The sequence below is a fragment of the Oreochromis niloticus genome, linkage group LG8, assembly GCF_001858045.2.
Source record: "Oreochromis niloticus isolate F11D_XX linkage group LG8, O_niloticus_UMD_NMBU, whole genome shotgun sequence".
Classification (NCBI taxonomy): Eukaryota; Metazoa; Chordata; class Actinopteri; order Cichliformes; family Cichlidae; genus Oreochromis; species Oreochromis niloticus.
The window spans coordinates 18050581-18067929 of record NC_031973.2 but is presented as its reverse complement, the minus strand read 5'-3'; the positions used below and the strand labels follow the sequence as shown (position 1 = coordinate 18067929).

General features: G+C 40.0%; 2 protein-coding genes across 5 annotated transcripts in view; both read right to left on the bottom strand.

Annotated features, from left to right (window-relative positions):
• Nucleotides 1–17349, bottom strand: part of LOC100701335 (protein tyrosine phosphatase receptor type H) — a 574626-nt gene that overhangs the window by 45025 nt on the left and 512252 nt on the right. The window lies entirely within an intron of this gene.
• LOC100704930 (carnitine O-palmitoyltransferase 1, liver isoform) lies at nucleotides 1181–17216 on the bottom strand. 3 transcript variants are annotated; one of them, XM_019362661.2, is made up of 19 exons: nucleotides 17052–17216; nucleotides 11913–12073; nucleotides 11185–11324; nucleotides 9773–9944; nucleotides 9310–9411; nucleotides 8911–9048; nucleotides 8693–8770; nucleotides 8054–8161; nucleotides 6855–6939; nucleotides 5193–5388; nucleotides 4930–5118; nucleotides 4709–4814; nucleotides 4511–4627; nucleotides 3987–4151; nucleotides 3282–3410; nucleotides 3038–3193; nucleotides 2837–2950; nucleotides 2592–2684; nucleotides 1181–2419 (listed from the first exon to the last, which is right to left on the bottom strand). In XM_019362661.2, exons 2-19 carry the CDS (start codon nucleotides 12051–12053, stop codon nucleotides 2294–2296), a joined length of 2355 nt encoding a protein of 784 aa, XP_019218206.1. In that variant the 5' UTR covers nucleotides 12054–12073; nucleotides 17052–17216; the 3' UTR covers nucleotides 1181–2293. The 3 variants fall into 3 exon arrangements, with proteins under 3 accessions (XP_019218206.1, XP_013127870.1, XP_013127872.1); XM_013272416.3 differs by lacking the exon at nucleotides 6855–6939 and adding an exon at nucleotides 7463–7550 and having other exon boundaries at nucleotides 17052–17215; XM_013272418.3 differs by lacking the exons at nucleotides 6855–6939; nucleotides 17052–17216 and adding exons at nucleotides 7463–7550; nucleotides 12203–15809.

Below are 17349 nucleotides of genomic sequence, written 5' to 3'. Positions count from 1 at the left end.
GCAACAGCTCCTTCAGATACTGGGTCATGTGTCAACCAAATAACGATGGAGTCTGTTCATTGTACAGTCTTCCTCTCATAGCACTTGGGGACAGAGGTTGTACTTACCTATTATATATCTATTATATATATAATAGATATAATAATAATGTACCTCCATCTATTTTCTTACCACATTCATTTAATCTTCCTCTGTCTCTTCCTCGCCTCTCCTCAAAAAATTCTATACATACACACGTATATGTATTTGATATTTGAAAAGTTCCACCTTTACATCACTTCTTCCACACTATACTTTTTCTACAAGGTGCATGAGTGCACAGCGACGGTAGCGGAAGGTCCAGCCAGACAGAGATTTGATTGAGCGATCCAGTGTCAGCAGTGAAAATGAACGAATGCACAGTGGGTCTTCAGGCCAGCCCGTCGGGCCAAAAGTTTTCATTCAGCCACACTGGAGGGTTCTCAAGTATGAACGGCCCATTTTGGGTCATGCCAAAGCATCTCAATTGGATTTAAGTCTGGACTTTGACTAGATCATGCAGAAATGGACATGCTGGTGTGTTTTGGATCTTATCCTGCTGCATAATGTTTGTGGGTGGTTCTCTTTGTCAATGTTTGCTTATCGAGATCATTTAGCCCGCTTCACTTTGTCAGACATGTTCTATTGAAGTGATTTCTTGATTCAGCAGGTCTGGCACTGCTCAAATCTGTTTGTGGCCAATGAAATTAAACTCAGCTTTCTAAATAAAATGTGGTCAAAGTTAATTCAAGATTGAACAAATAAGGTGATTACTTTTTCACATAGGGCCAGATAGGTTTGGATAACTTTTTTCCCCATAATAAATCAAATCGTCATTTAAAAACTACATTTTGTATTTACTCAGGTTATCTTTGCCTATTGAAATTTGTTTGAGGATCTGAAGCATGTAAGAAAAAAAAAGAACTCAGAAAAAGGGCAGATACTTTTTCACAGCAATGTATGTGAGAAAAATAGCCTGAACATAAATTTTCTTGGTGATATCAGTTGAGGCAAGTAAGTCAGCGCTGGTGTTGAGCGTTGCACAGAAACATACAGACACCCAATAGGTTCTTCATGAGCGATCTGCTAAACTGGGGGAGAGATGTTTCAAAGCAACAAAAATAACCCACACAAATAAAAAATTTTTTTTTAAAAACACTTGTTTTTTTCTTTAAGAATATCTTTATTTCCCCTCGTAATATTGCATTAAAAAGGCTCACGAGAACAACATAATAAGAGAAGCTGATCTGGAGTAAAAACCAAAGAAGGCAGCAGTAAGTGGAGAAAAACATCAATCTGTGTCACAGGTACACTTTACATCTAATCCAGGTCTGACCTGCAGCGCTGCGTGGGACTGAATAATTGCACATCATGTTCATAAATACAACTTGCATTGTTATGGTGCTTTTAAACAGTGGTAACAATAAAGTAAAAATATAAAATACATTTATAGCAGTTGAATAACTAGATTGTACGTCTGCTAACTTTGTAAGTTAAACTTAGTGAATACAAACTAAGCCTCCAAGAAAAAAAAAAAAAATATGGCACTGGATATATTTAATGAATTTAAAATAGCCATGTATCTTCACTACATGTATAACCAGCCTGGTGCTTTAAGTACAGCATTACAGTTGTGTATGTAAAAAGCAATTTATACACATCGAGTAAACACTGAGAAGTCACAGACTTCCATGATTTTAAAATACCTGGTGTCATAGTTACAGCAGTTTTGCATTCAGATGGTAGAAAATGAAGTCACCTCAACAGTCCATCATGTTTTCTCCCCATGCCAATACTCCAAAATTCACACTAATATCCCACAGCGTTTTCCCAAACAGATCCAACAACAGAGGAGAGTTTTATCTTTACTTGTGCCGAAAACACACTGCATAAATTTGCATTCATTTACTCCCTGCAATAAGGTGAAGTTAGGATCTTCCATCCTAACACTGAGATGTGCGATGTGTTCTGGCCCCACTGTACTTTTCATTTACACATGTGCACATTTCAAGTTGTTTCACTGTTAAAACCAGCTCTGTGGACCCTTTCTCGCTCCATGCACCCATCGCACAGCTAATATAAACGCACAAACATATGCATGTCAGTAAAAACATCACCTCCGTTGTTATCATTTTCCAGTGGAGCTGTCTCCCGAATATCATCTACCTGGCTTTAAAAGTCTCAGACTAAATTAAGAACAAAAACGCCTTTCTTTACTTCATATTGTAATGCCTGCACATGTTCCCTTCAGCATCACATCTTCTGATTTGAATATCTACTGCTCTTTCTTGACCTTGGGTTGGCTCTCTTCCGTTTTGCTGGGCTCTGTTTGGTTGGGGCTCAGCAGCTTTAGCAGATCTCGGAGGGCTTGTCTGATCTGAGTACCAAACTTATGAGCGTCCTTCAAGGAGAGATGAAGAGCACAGAATAAGGAGAAGGAAGGGGAAAAGCACTACAGGCAAAGGGAGTATAACACACTTCTATATTTACACATGAAGTACTAAAAAACACATCTTGTTTTCTTTCTCTAAGGAGACATTTGACTACAAATTGACCAAAAGCATTAGACTTACAGTGTCTGGACATGAGTGTTTGCATGAGATGTGGAAGTTAATCATGTTCTCTCCCAAAACGCAGTAGGACACCCCATATCCATCATCGGCCACCTGAAAGACACAAAAATACATGAATCATCACCAGTGCATGTAATCTATATTCATGTAATCTGTCCACTAATCCAGTAGGAACTATGTAGAATAAAATAAATAATTGTAGAACAATTATTTAAAGTCTGTGAAACACCGGAGGTGGTACTGACCGGTCCAAAGCCTCCTCCACAGGAGACATACTCAGGGTGGTTCTCTATGTCAAACAGCTCCACCTGCTGGATGGGAGTCTGACTTGTGGACAGCCTCCACGGCTCAGACAGAACCTGAAACACACACAAGCCACCACATCAGTATTCTAACATCAACTCAGTGTAATCTCTACTAGACATAAACACGACATGGAAACAAACCTCTTTGAGGAAAGGAGACTCCACTCCGAGGTATTTGGACACCACGTAGAGGCAGAACAGGTGTCTGTCGATGCCGGCTCCAGTCATGGCCAAGCGGTAAAGTAGCTGGTGCTTTTCTGAGGCAACTCGGAACAAACATTTGCACACGTCTGTTGCCTGGTGGAGAACGACGTGGTGAAGTCACATGGCTGTGCTGTGTTTAGATTTTATAAAACAAATCAGGAGAGGGTTTTCATGCTCTCACCTCTCCGCCCTCCAGCGCTCGGATGAAGGCGCTAGACTCGTTGGTGCAGGAGCGAACGGTCTCGGTCCTGCCCTCCCTGAACAGACGGGTCATGGAGGCTTCATATGTCAAACAGAAAGTCCCCCGTTCCTGCAACCACCCAAAACAACAACAACAAAAAACAAACAACTGACCAAACTGTACAATTGTTTCATATGTCATGTGTTCATTTTCTGTGTTAAGCACATTGAGCTCTAATGTAATGAAATGTGCTATAAAAATAAATAAAGCTGTCACTCCCGTATCCTACCAGACATTTGAAGACACTAGTCTCACATGTCTCGAAAGCAAGTTTCAGCCTTTTTGGGCGTTGGGTCCAAACTCACTTTGTCTGTTTTGGGGTCATTAAATTAAATGATTACCTCAAACTGAAATCACAACTTCATAAAAGTTCATTTTCAGTGCATGGAACCTTTAAGTATGTATTAAATGTTAGACTCAGTTTTAAACATCAAGTTAAAGAGCAGATGTTCAGAGTTATGTAAATCTGCTTTCTTTAAATAGGTGGAACTGAAACCTTGTTTAAACTTTCGAACAGATGTCAGTGTGACCCCCACCGTTTAACCCTGCATGTGTTCTCTTTATGTTAAAGCTCATCATTGTTTTACATGTTTAGGTAAGGTATTAGATGGTAACACTGCCATTCGACTTCAGTGGAACACTCACCCTGAAGTAGGCCAACTGAAGAGCCATCTGAATGAAGCCGTCTGGACTGACTCGACACTTCTTGACTTTTCCTTTGCCAAATTCTTGGAAGGAGAAAACATGGAAGTCCACATCATCAGCCAACGCCTGGGCCACAGCCAGAGACTGAGCGATCTGCTCTTCACACTGTCACACACACACAGTGAAAAACAACATCAGTCAAGACTGAGATATGTATAACCTTTGCAAGATCTATAACCCCACAAGAGCTGCAGTTTTGGAGATGCTCTGACCCGGTCGTTTAGCTAGCACCTTTTGGCCCTTATAAAACTAGGCAACCAGCAGAAACAAGAAGTTACTGTTCCTGGCCAAGACAAAGTAAAATAACATACTGTTCTTAAATATTGTTTGCATGCACAATACTGCAATTTCTACTACTACATATAATAATAATGACACTAATGGTTTCTTGTTGCCATATTTGTGACAATAGCTTGCTTCATTTAGGAAAATGATTACTGGAAAAGTTTAAACACAGAACTAACTTCTGGAGGGATCTCCCAGCTGAGCTTCACTGGTCGGGGCAGGGAGGGATCCACGTCTCCTTTACAGTGACCTTCTGCGTTGTAACCGAGCTGGAAGCTGTCATTGGCCAGAGTGTACTGGAAACGCACAACAATCTAAAGTTATAGCGTCTACTCAGAGCAACATAACAACATTCTGTTTTCTTTTGTATTCCTTGCCTCCCACACGTGTGCCAGCACTGGCGCATCAGCCCACGAGTGCTCTGCATTGATGCCATTTTTCCCGTTCTTGTAGTACACAACTGTGAAGGACTTGTCAAACCACCTGCATGGCGACCAATAATAACAGATCACTACAGGGAAGTCAACAGCAGAGCAACAATAACTTGATGACTTAATTCCAAGTTTGTTACACAGTGAATATTTTAGTGTAAAAGTACCTGTCATAACATTTCCCGTGCAATAGAGATTTGGCATAGCGGTCTAAACTGGCTGCTGGGTCATCTCCCATCATGCCCTGTTCTTCGTCATCCAGTGTCACAAAGAAGGCGGCCTTCTCAATGCAGTCCAAAGAGCGTTTATTGACCCCGCTGCTGAAATACTTGGTCCTGGCCTTAGCCCAGGGAATTCTGGTGATTATAGACATTTACATTAGAATTACACTGTGGTGTATGTTGCAGGTAATGTAAACAATCAAACTGACCTGTCTCCAGCAGTCAGGGCCCCAAGTTTGGCCTCCCCTTTGGAAGGAGGTGAAGGGTCATCTAGGATCCTCTGAATCTGGAATTCAATCTCCCTCGGAGACAGAAGTCTGCCTGCCTGGTACACCCTGAGACGAAAGTAGCGCCCTTTGTGGTAAACCACAATGTAGTCGCTGTCCTGCCAATGCTGGACTGTATCTTTGGATAGAAAAGAAGAAAGAAGATGGGAAAAGACAAAGTGGACATACTGTGGTGTAAAATAGTGACCAATTTAGTGAAGATAATGAAGCGGGAGGTGATAATGTTGATGGTGGGAAGGTGCTGTAAAAAGAAACAAAACAACAACAACAACAACCCCCCCCCCAATGTCAGGGAAATACATACATAAGATGATAGACTTCACTTACAGGTTAAGGTGTCTTGTGTTAATATGAGTGCCCCCTCCCTAAAATAAATGCATTTTGTATGTTCTCTTTACATGTTTTTCAAATTTATTTTATTTAATACTTCATTTATGCTGTTGTTTTGGATCAACTTAGCCCTTAATTCAGTTTTGGTGGTGTGGATATGACAGCACATTGGCTCAGTAACATGACTTGTCTGTACGTGTGTGTGTGTGTGTGTGTGTGTTTTCTAAACCTTTCTTTTTTTCCAAAGTAGCCTAAAGACCTGATCAGATTTTGGTTAATTATGCTTGCGCTGGTGCGTTATCTGTTAATTACCATGTAATCCCATGTTTTATATGCGGGACCAGCCAACAGCAACAAAAAAAAAAAATGCTGGGCTTTTTCCCCCTCGTGGGTCCTCTCTCTTTGTTGTCATCACTTATTTCTGTGGGAAAACATATTTGCTCCTCATATTTTCTACTTCTTTGTACACCTCCATTGCAATAGTTTAAACAATCTCCTCCAGGGAGTCTGAGTCCTTATAATGAGATGATGATGATTATTCTTTCACTGATAAATTTGAAAACTGCATTGAAAAAGTAGCCACAAATGCACAGGAGCATTCAACAGGCCAACAACAATAGCTGCTGCCTGTGTCAATGTGATGTATAGTTACACCTTTGTTGAGGTACACATCAAGTTTATGGCGTAGGGTTTCAGTGTAGCTAAAATCCCCAGTAACACTGTAACATAGACGAATTCACAACAACCCAACACACCATTCTAAATATTTCAGGACTTGTCTAATGCAAACAGAATGCACATGGTGTGAGATGGTCAGGATGTTGCCATCTAAAAAGATGTTGTAAAAAGACTGCAAAGCTAAACGATCATTATCATACATGACTGAAACACCTGGCCTCACTGAATTCAAGCCAAGTGTAGGGCAAAGCACAACTTCACTGATTAGGTTTACAATGACAGGCTGTGACTGAGAACAACTGCAAAAAATGTAGTCAAATTTGAGCCTGCATGCTTGAGTGCAGTTGGAATAATAAAAGCAGGAATGAAATTTGGGTTTCTTTACACTGTGATCTGTAACTATAAATGACTGACAGAGTGATTGTCATATATCATGATATCCACACACCAACTATTGCATATGAAACAAGAATTCTTGTCAATTTTAAATTGTTTTTTTTTTCTTTTTACTTTTTTGGGGGGCATTTAGAGACCTAAAACAATTTGGGGCCAGTTGAGTAAGAACGTAAATACTACCTGTTAGTATTCCAGGGATTCGACAAGTGTCAAACATCCGCTCAAACTGATAGGAACAGCAAGGAACTGCAGACCTCAGCAACCACTGAGTAGAATAAGAGAAGTATGGGCCAGACCAGGAACAGTATAGGGAAAAGGAGGAAGAGGAAATAAAGGTTGATAGAAAGGTGTTGGGAAGAGAAGAAGGAAAAAATGAGAAAACAAAATGTGTGGGCAGGAGAGGGAAAAAAGGCATTAGTTTAAGACAGCGTCTCTCCAGAAACCCAGGCAGACCTGAGATGAAACCAGCAGGCGAGAGGAGATGGATGAGAGATGACAGGATGAGCTGTTCAGCAGACACACTGTGACTCAGTGAATCAGAGACGCCTTACTTGAACCACACAAACATACAAACACACACTGACACAATTTTCTATTCCATGCTTAAACTCCGGAGGCTTCAGACACCTTCAGTATGCCTCATCATTGCTGAAGGGGAGGTGTGTTAGCAATGCTCGCTATGAAGTCTGAAAACGGAGCAGGTTTTCTTGTTAACCACTCGCATTCAGACATTTCTGTGGATCGAACATCAGTGCTGTTGGCGCGTGTATGCTGCTCAGTCTCTTTACCCGTCTCCTCTCCAGGAATGCGTGTGGTGTTGAATATCCTCTCACACTGAGCTGCACACAGAGGAATGACAGTGCCTGGTATACGACTCTGGGAAACGGAGAGGAGAAGACGAAGGCGAGGGCACGGGGAGAAGAACAGAAGAAAGCCATGGAAGAAACGTAGGGCCAGGGGAAAGGAGGGGATTTTTTTTTAAGAGTGAGAGGGAAACAGGAAGGTAAATAAAGAAAAATCAAGCAAGTAAAGGAGAGATTGAAAAGGATACAAAAGGAAGGGGTAAGAGATGAGTATGGTATGATAACATAAGGGAAATGTCTTTACAAAAAAAATAAAATGTATGGAGATACAAGGCACATAAACACTGACGGATAGATGAATGGAAGAATTAATGCTACACAATCACACCACATACTGATGGCCTCATGCGCCCACTCTATTCTACATATTACATAATACACTGATGTTTGAAAAATAACATTAAAATATGAGACATCCAGTTAACAAGCCATCTGTTGCCATAGCACAGAGATAAGAAAAATGAATGCTATCATATATATATGTAGCAGCAGGGGCGTACTGGTGGCTTAACTCACAGGTTTGAGCTCTTCTTTGTTGAGTTTGCGGCGGTAAAGGAAGAATGAATGGATGCTGTTGCCGGCCCTGGCTGCCTGGATGGGAGTTGGAGTCACATACAAGAAGTCCTGAGGAGAAAATGAACAGATACAGAAAGTAAGGATCATCCAGACAAAATGATCCCTGAGTACATCTAGGATTAAAAAGTGACAGGTTTGAGCTTATGGAGAGGTTTACATTAGAAATACTGATTTGGTGGCGCCATGTCCTAATTAAAAACACAGAGAAATATGACGTGGAGAAAGTACCCATTTACATGAGTACCCATTTACTAAGAACAGAAAGCTCTCACTAATAACCATCTTGTCCTTTGCACAACGATTCTTCATATTCATTCAGTTACTGATTTTTAGAGATTAAACACTCATCACTCATCTGTATTTTCATTCTTAAGCAATGCAAAAAAGCGATGCTGCCCTGGCAAAAACTTTATGTAGTGCGGATCTTTGCTATTATCCTTAAATATGTTTAATGGTGCAGAAAAATAAAAATCTATTGGCTTGCTCAAAATACCAACTTGTATTCAATCTGAAGTTAGGGTCATCCTCTTTTAGAGCAGAAATATCTTAAAGAAACTTAATGCAGTAAGATTTTCTTACCATGCCATAGTAGTTACTGTTGACCATGATTGGGCCTCGACCCCGGAGGTAGACATATTCCTCCCACCAGTCACTGACCTGAAAGCAAAAGTGACTGCATATTCACACAAGCTAAATAATTCAGACCGCAGATATACATTGTTAATGGAATTTGAAATTTTCTTTTAATGGCTTTGCTTTGGCCACACCTCACCAGATCATTGTGGCCAACCACTTACATAGTTTGAAGCCCAGAGAGCTTTGAGTTTGAGGTACCACTGCAGGCGGTTACCAAGGCTGCTCTCAAACTCTGCGGCCAGCTTCGTCATGCGTTCATACTCTTTATCGTCCATCAGCGGACGCACTGATTCCAAGTACTAAATAAAACAGGTAAAGTGATAAAAAAAAAAGGTTATATGAGCCCAACCATATCTAATTCTGTCGATACAATGCAAAAATTATTTTTCTATTCCTCCTTTGCTCCGTGTGGATTAATATAAACCTCGTATTTTTACTAAATTCTCAACTAGCTAAAAAAAAACAAACTGAAAACAAATGATGAATGTGATAAAGACCCATCTGTTTTATGGTCAGTGATCAGCATGTTATCATTTCCTCTGCTTCATGTGACATCTCACCCTCTTGACTGTGTCCTTGATGGTGGGCACAGGGAGATTTGGCAGCGAACCCTGATAGCTGTAGAGCAGAGGCTTTCTGCCAGAAAAGATGCGCACCAGCGCCTGACATAGACACACAAGGAGAGACGCACCGTAAATATGAACGCACACACCTATATGACTCACAGTAGTTGGTTTGAATTTGAATCCAGTAATTTACATAAGTATAATACAAGATAAAAATGCTGTGTAAAATAAATAAACATTACATTTTTATGCTAAATAATGAGGGCCTCTAAACTTTTTAACTCAAAGCAAAGCTGTAAATAAAAAAAAAAAAGTTATATTCTAATGCATAAAAATATCATATAAACATGGTATGATAGAGGGACACCTGATATTTTACAAGATCTAAAACCAGATGGACAGTGGAAGGTAGTTATGTCACACTGGGAAGTGGAAAAGCCGAAGAAAAAGCACTGACCACCCAGATTTTGGTGGTGGTGGACATCTTGCCATGCTGCTCGAACATCCAGCGGTGGTAGGAGAGGAGCTGCTTGAGGCACAGGCGCATAGTGAAAATGAGCATTAGCCAAAGCATGGTGCTGAAGAGCACTGCTGACACCACTGCTTGGCACTGCGTACTCATCGACTGGCTGGAAATGATGTGTGGGGGAAAAAAAAAAGATTAAATAAAATGAGACAAAAAGAAGACGAACAAGACTCGAGTAAAAGGCATGCGCAGTGCCTATGTTTACATACGCACATGAGAAGAGCGAAAGTGGATCGTTAAATAAAACGGATGAACCAGAACTGGTTTGTAAAAATGCTGCAACTTCAGTGGTGTGGAACTGGTTTAGCTTTCGTCCGTCAGATACACAACAAAACACTATTTTTGGTAGAGCATGCCAGCGGGCTGTCGTTATTACCGTGTTTTTTGGAAAATACGGCACACTTAAAATCAATCCTTTGATTTTTCTGAAAATCGACAGTGCCCCTTATAATCTCGTGTGCCTTATGTATGAATTCTGGTTGTGTTTACTGACCTCGAAACGATTTTATGTGGTACATGGCGCTCGAAAATCTGTCAAATGTTTTAGTACGACTTTGCTAAGCTACGAACCCGCACCGCGTGATGGATTGTCGGAGCATTGTGGCTATCGTAGGCAGGAGCCTCGCAGAGTGATACATACTGTGCTTCAACATAATATTACCGTATTGTGTGTGTATAACCTCTTTTTAAGTTTTGTGGATATTATACATGGTTATGCTGAGGATATGTCGGCCAATTTCCACTGGAAATGCCTTTTGGTTAAACTGTCAGCAAGGAATTTGCATTTGCACTGTTAATTTTTTATATAACTTTAATGCACTTAAAAAAGCTGCTTGTTTAAGTGAAAATTCATTGATGGGTTTTTTTTTTTGCACTAATAAAGTTGAGGAGTTGTAAAGTATTTTGTCTAGTGTCAATTATATCATCAGTTATATCGTTATCGCAGATTTTCAACCTTGAAAAAAAGCATAGATCTCTGTTAAGTAGGATGACACAACCTCATTGCCTTAAAGTGTGCTTATACGTGTAGTGAACCCATCAAAACTCAAACAAAAAAACATGAATTTGGGTTTTTTGGTCAATCTGACCAAAAACCAGACAAGAATTACATTTTTATTCATATGCAACTGTTTTTGAAATGCAAGTGTGTCATATCTGGTTGGCATTTTTTATTGAATCGCAGTAAAACTAAAGCATTAATTCTGTTTATTTAAACAACTAATAAGAAAACATTCATTAATTAATACACTGATTTCTCTGTGAGTGTCACGGAAAATGAAGAGAGGGTCCCTCTTAATCATCTTAATCTTTCACTGTTTAAAAGGTATCATAAGGTGTGTTACCTGACTGGCAGGTGCTCCTGTATCTTGGCTATGAGTCCCATGGAGGGGTCTGAGCGAGTGTACATAGTAGCCAGGATTGCAATGACCACAAACAGCCAGGATGACGGACTAGCAGGATACACTCCTGTTATCACACTGTTCTGGTAGAGTGAGAGAAAAAAAATGTTATTCTCTGTTTGCACTCATTTCACTGGCATGCTGTACAAAAATTCACGTATAATTAAGGTAGCAGATTACATAAATGTTCAACCCTGAATGGTTAAATTAGATCCAGCTCAATTTCACATTGGATTTATAAAAGACATTAGCAGTAATTTAACTGGAAATTTAAGCCTCAAAAAGGTGGGTGTCCAACACAATGTGATTCCTACCACATCAAAAACAACTTTAGTAATTATTCATAGCGCCTCTGAAAAAGAGTGATCAAAGACAAGATTAAATAAAGGAAGTCAAACACTCACTTCTGAAGTGTGTGCAGTAATGTGTTGCGTTCATCGCTGACAATTAAACCCACATCAAAGCAAAACTAAAAATAACTGCTATACTAAGGGAAACATAATGAGACTTAAATGAAAACAAAACTACAGAGTGAAAGCCAGTCTGACATTTAACTGCGGCTCAGATGCACGTGCTACTGTAATGAGTTAAGGAACCACTGTAACACCATAAGAGGAAGAATGATACCAACAATGATTTAGGGACATGCTGCTTAGCACGAACAAAGATACCTTAACTCTGACGATACGCTTCTTCCATGAACGCATGCCAGAGAGGTAGATCTCAGTGAGGGCCTGGTGGGACAGCTGCAGATCAATGCCATCTGGGGTAACGGTGAATTGAAAAGCGACGGCTTGGTGGGCTTCTGCCATGACTGCCGTGCACAGTGAACCTAAAATAAAGATGGAGCAGACGAGAGGAAAGGATTTCTTTAACCAAAAATGTAGAAAAGTCATCCGACACCCTAGAGGCCAGAGAAACAAGTGTTTAGATACAAGAACACGTGTGGAAAATTACTAACCTCAGGCGAAAGTAGACATCAGGTGAAAGCATTTAACATTCCAGGTGCCAACTTTTAAAACAGGCACAACAGAACAGACACCTGTTTAAATATCTAACAGGTTTTCCAGATGAACAGGATCGGCGAGACTCTGTTAACCTTGGGATGAGGCAAATTCTGTGCTTTTCCATTCCAGAAATGCTTAAAAACCTGCTACCTGACACGTTGTTCTGGCCTCCCCTCCTGCTGAGCCTGAAGGAGCTGTTAATCATTACATGGCCAATGTCAAAGCACATATCTGTTATACAAGGACATAATAATAACATGCTTGTATTATTAATCTGTTACCTAGAGAGGAACTGTGCCTGATTATAACTGAGCTCTGTAGACATTAAGCCACTGATAACCTGGCAGTTAAAACATCTGTTCATTACTGTAGTAATCACTGTTTAAATAAAACACAACAGTATGAAGCTTTAGACACTAATAAACTAACAATCTTATGTGATGCTGTGATCGACCACACTGATAGAAATCACCATATAGTGCTGCTGACTATGTGAATGTGTGAATGAGTCCAAACTCATTCACACATAAATGAACAGAGGGCACTGAATGAAAAGCAACAGTGTGAACTTTCTGATTCATTCTACTACTTTATTTTTTAAGAAAAAGCTCATGACCTACACGCATACACACGACCTGGCATGCATTCATATTTCTGCTCCACTAAATTGAAATGTGGCCTCTCAGCTCTGTAATGCAATGGGAACTTGTGGTATTGGAACTCTATTGATGACTTTTCTTGGCACCCCTAATTCAGAGTAAACATACTTGGAGTTGATTACACAGAGTCTCATCGGCCTGACCCTGAGTTTTCTGTTAATCAACTCAGTGTTTGGGGTTTGGCTCAAAAGCAACACTGATATATTACACAGGTCGAAAACATAAAATCCAGCTGAAGATAAGAGTTATAACTACAATGGTTTTTATCTTTCTTTGCTAACCCAGACCTTCTTCCTGTGACTCTGGGGCACACCCATAAAATGGCCCATAAAACGCACAAAACAGGCTGATTCCACTTCACTCATAAAGAAATATATTAAAATTTTATCACAGGAAAAAGCGTCACTGGTGCTACAAATGAGGTAAGAAAGAAAGACGCTGGAAGAAAAGAGTTTGGCTAATCATGCAAACAAACATAATTTTTTTACTATTTTACTGCACAGCTTTGAACTGCAGCATTATTGCTGTACTGCTCAGTGGATTTCCATGAATCTATGCTCATAGTGAATAAAAGCTACTTTTAGCTGCTTTTAGAGTCACCACAGTGGGTAGCTCCGCATGTTTGATTTGGCAGATTTTTACACCGGATGCTCTCCCTGATGCAATCCCCCAAAGGGATTTGTGTCTCCTCCCGGAATTCAACCGATCTGATCTTTCACTTGTTAGGAAAATGTGTAAACAACTACACTTTACAGCCACTCCGTTTACAGCCCATTTTAATCCACAACTCTGAACAGATGCCGTTCAGCATAAATCACCAAAGCAGTGTGGCCTTGACACTGAACACTCTGGCTTTAGGCTCAACAAACCTTATTAAGCCATTGCTTTTACTTTAAAGTACACCCCATAGGTGAGGAGTTATAAATGTAAATCACCATAAAAGACCTTTTGTAGCAATAACAAATTAAAGTGTCTGCCAGATAAATATTAGATTAACTGCTAACAAGTCCTTGGCTATGAGATTTAGCTATCCAGGAGATGTACAAGAACATCTCTACTGCTGCTTTCTTTAACATCAACTGGCCCCCTTAAACCAGACAACGTAAAAGAGATTGCAGCAGTAACCTCGGCACATCGTGAACTGTGATATTTCTCGTATGTAACTTGTTTACAGCAGCTGCTGGGCCCTGAAGGTGGTAGCGAATAAAGTGAAGATGATTCATCAGGCTGAAAATGAGTTAGCAAAACATTTATGCTAAGCTGAACACATCCATCATGAGCATTTAAGCATTTTTTAAAGACGAGTTCAAAAATAACTCCTTTCAAATGCAAAGTGAGCTTGAAACTTGATTTGATGTTTGATGGGGGAAGCGCTGACCGGCTGCTGATGTTATTGGATATTTTTAAGCAATTACTGATTCTCTTCACAAAGGGAATTGATTTTCCCCCACACAAAAAAAGGCTATGGATAATGCCCTGAGGTACAGTGACTGTCACACTGGAATGCATCTCTGTGGAAGCTACACCTACTGCATCTAAAATAATACAAAACACGTGATTTTTTCACCATCACCAGATCCCAGTGAGGTGATGAGCTTTATGTCATATCTGGAATATCTCAAGTACTCTAAAACTCTGCACCTGTGTTATTTCAGCTCCTTTTTGTCAGTGACAACAGAGGCACAGCACACCTGCTCAGGTCATGTCTGAGGCACGTGCCATGAAGGAGCCTTTTTCTGCGGGTCCCTCTAGATTTAATATCAATATCTCACTGACTAGACTGAAACTTTTGAGAGCTTAATCTGTACTCAGGTGAGTAATAATCATTTTAATTCCTATTATCAGATTCTGACACAGTGTAACAACAACATTTTGATCAACTTAAAGATATCGTATCATTTATACAAGTAACAGATAAGAGGTATAATGAGCTATGATAAGATAAGTTGCTTTATCTATGAACTAAACTGGAAAAAACTGGCAAACACTGCCAGCAGATCAGCATTGAAATCAGCAAGAAAAAAGAAAAGACAGAAAAAGCAGAGCTAGGCAGGGCTAGTGAAAACTAGGTGAAAGGTAAACACCCCTGAGGAATTTACACCACAGCAAAGTGTAAGCAAACTGCATTAAGGTTGGTTAAGCATAAGAATGCCCATTGCACCAGACCAGAGACGTATGTTTCGGGTTGCGAAAATCAAGGTTGTTGCTCCTGTTGCTCATTAACTTGTGCTCAGTAAACGGCTATAAGGTTCAAGAAAGGATCAAGAGCCGTTAGATTCTTGGCATTTCAACGAGCTCCGTGTTATCTCAGCTTATCTCGACTAAACATTTCCTGTCTGTACGACGAGTAACAAGAAAGGGGGAAAAAAACAAACAAACCCTGTGTGTTACACAACTCTGGTGAACATGACACCATGCCATGTTAGCTTTAACTCCACTGCATGTGTTTAGTGTATAATCATGTTGGCTTTAACCTTGGTGAATGTGTATAGTGACTACAAGAATTGAAAATGTAATCATCATGTGCACATTGTTCAGGAACTCAAAAACACTTTAATTCAACATGTGAAGCACTGTATCTTCTATATTATTGCACACAAATATCCAGCAGAACATCAACAACTGACCACCCGTCCCATCAGCCAAGCTTCTGTGCTTCTCACTTGCCCATGTTTTCATTTGGACACTTATATAAAATTAGAGGTCTGTAATCTAATGTAAAATCTGGTATTGTTAAACAGACTGAAGTAATCCATCTTAATTACAACCTATGTTAAGAGACTACTTAAAAATTTTCAGACATGTGCACAGTGCAGGTTGGAATTGCAAAAAATGCAATGAAAATGCATTTCATAAAACTAAGAGCTTCTTGTTGTGAAAACACTAGTCTCTTATAAGCCTGACATTCCCAGTCAAGATCTTTTTTAAAATGACTTCATCAGATTCTATGATGCTTTGATGGGATTTGCAACTCAATCCACAAAAAAATCAATCAGCACCTCCACCTGAGCCCCTCAGATTCAGCTCCTTTTTTTGTACAATAGCTGTGGTATATTCAATAAAGCCACTGAACATTTGATATCAAAATGTAGGTAACAATGGTACCTTTAAAACATCTGCACAAAATACACTTTTTGACGTTTAGTCCAGTAAACTATATAATAGAGATAATGCAGATAAAGCGTGCAGGATACCAATGATTTTTTTTTTTTTGTAGCTTTATGTCACAGACATTAAATTGGTACAGACTTGCTTCTGTAACTGTGAGCATCACAGTTACAGAAAAAGCATGCTGAACAGAAGATCGTGACACTTAAGGCGGGTGTTAAATTTATTTTTTCAGATTTGTTTGATTTCATATAGCATGACTGACTAGTTATATAGCATTACTTAGTTATAAAGTCTTTCACAAAAGAGGGAATGTGAGGGCCCATACTGCGGCATCACTGGAGTCTAATACGATTGTACATCATAAACTCACTTTTGAACTTGACCCTAAGTTCATCTGAGCCACTGTGGTTTCCAGATATGACTGAGCAGAGGTGTACATGTGAGGCAGAAAACTTACGAGTGGAAGCAGCTCTTTCCCAAACTCTGGATGGGAACATCAAGCTGTGCACTCTGCCGCCGATATGCGAAATATGTTTAAGATAACAAGTCAACAAAGCTATTAACTGTGGAGAAAACAATCTGGCGCATACGGGAACCGAAAAAAATGCGTTATCAAAGATGTATAACATTTTAATAACCATAACAATAACAAAAAAGATACGTCCTGTTTAAACAAAGTAAAATCTAATTCACAGCAGTGACAGTAATAAAATAAAATAAAATATATATATAGTACGTTTGCAATAATTATCGAAATAATGATTTTTGAAAGCGTTATGTTACTGTTAGCTATAACCACAGTAAGGCAGGCGGTGACGGCTAAAGCCAGCTAGTGTTTTGCCCAAGTGCAGCAGGTTTGAAAATTAACGTTAGCCGTTGCTAGTGCTCGCTAGCAGAGCACCCAGCCCTTCATGGAGTTGGGGACATACAAACGGCTGCTGATGGTGCATGTTAACAGTGCTAACAAAGATGCGACAATTTGTCTCATCTTTGCAACACACTAAAAGCACCGTCAAAAGCTTGTTAAACATACCTGTTACTGCTAACGGATGTCAAAATTCCAGAAATCTCTGAGAAGCAGGAACCGATGGCTAACTTCCGACGTCGCACAAGCACCCGGTAACCGCTACTGTAGCGTCGGGTGAACCACCTCCTCCTCCGCCTCTTCCTCCTCGCGGGTGTACTACATTGATGCTCGCTTTATGAGCTGAGGTTGCCTTTAAGGACTGTCGTAAATTTCACGAACAAGTTTTCAGAGTAACGCCCATAATACCTGAGCGATGAGGCAAGGCCAATCTTCTTGAAAAAAATGCCGAGAGTGGGAGATTTTG

Bases quoted from the DNA above. Each gene is read 5' to 3' on its own strand.
- LOC100704930 (XM_013272416.3), bottom strand. From the start codon at position 12,053: ATGGCAGAAGCCCACCAAGCCGTCGCTTTTCAATTCACCGTTACCCCA. The intron at 9,412-9,772 runs GTCAGTGCTTTT...TGTCTATGTCAG, and splicing joins CCACCACCAAAATCTGGGTG to GCGCTGGTGCGCATCTTTTC. The intron at 4,815-4,929 runs GTACTTTTACAC...GTCGCCATGCAG, and splicing joins CACGGGAAATGTTATGACAG to GTGGTTTGACAAGTCCTTCA.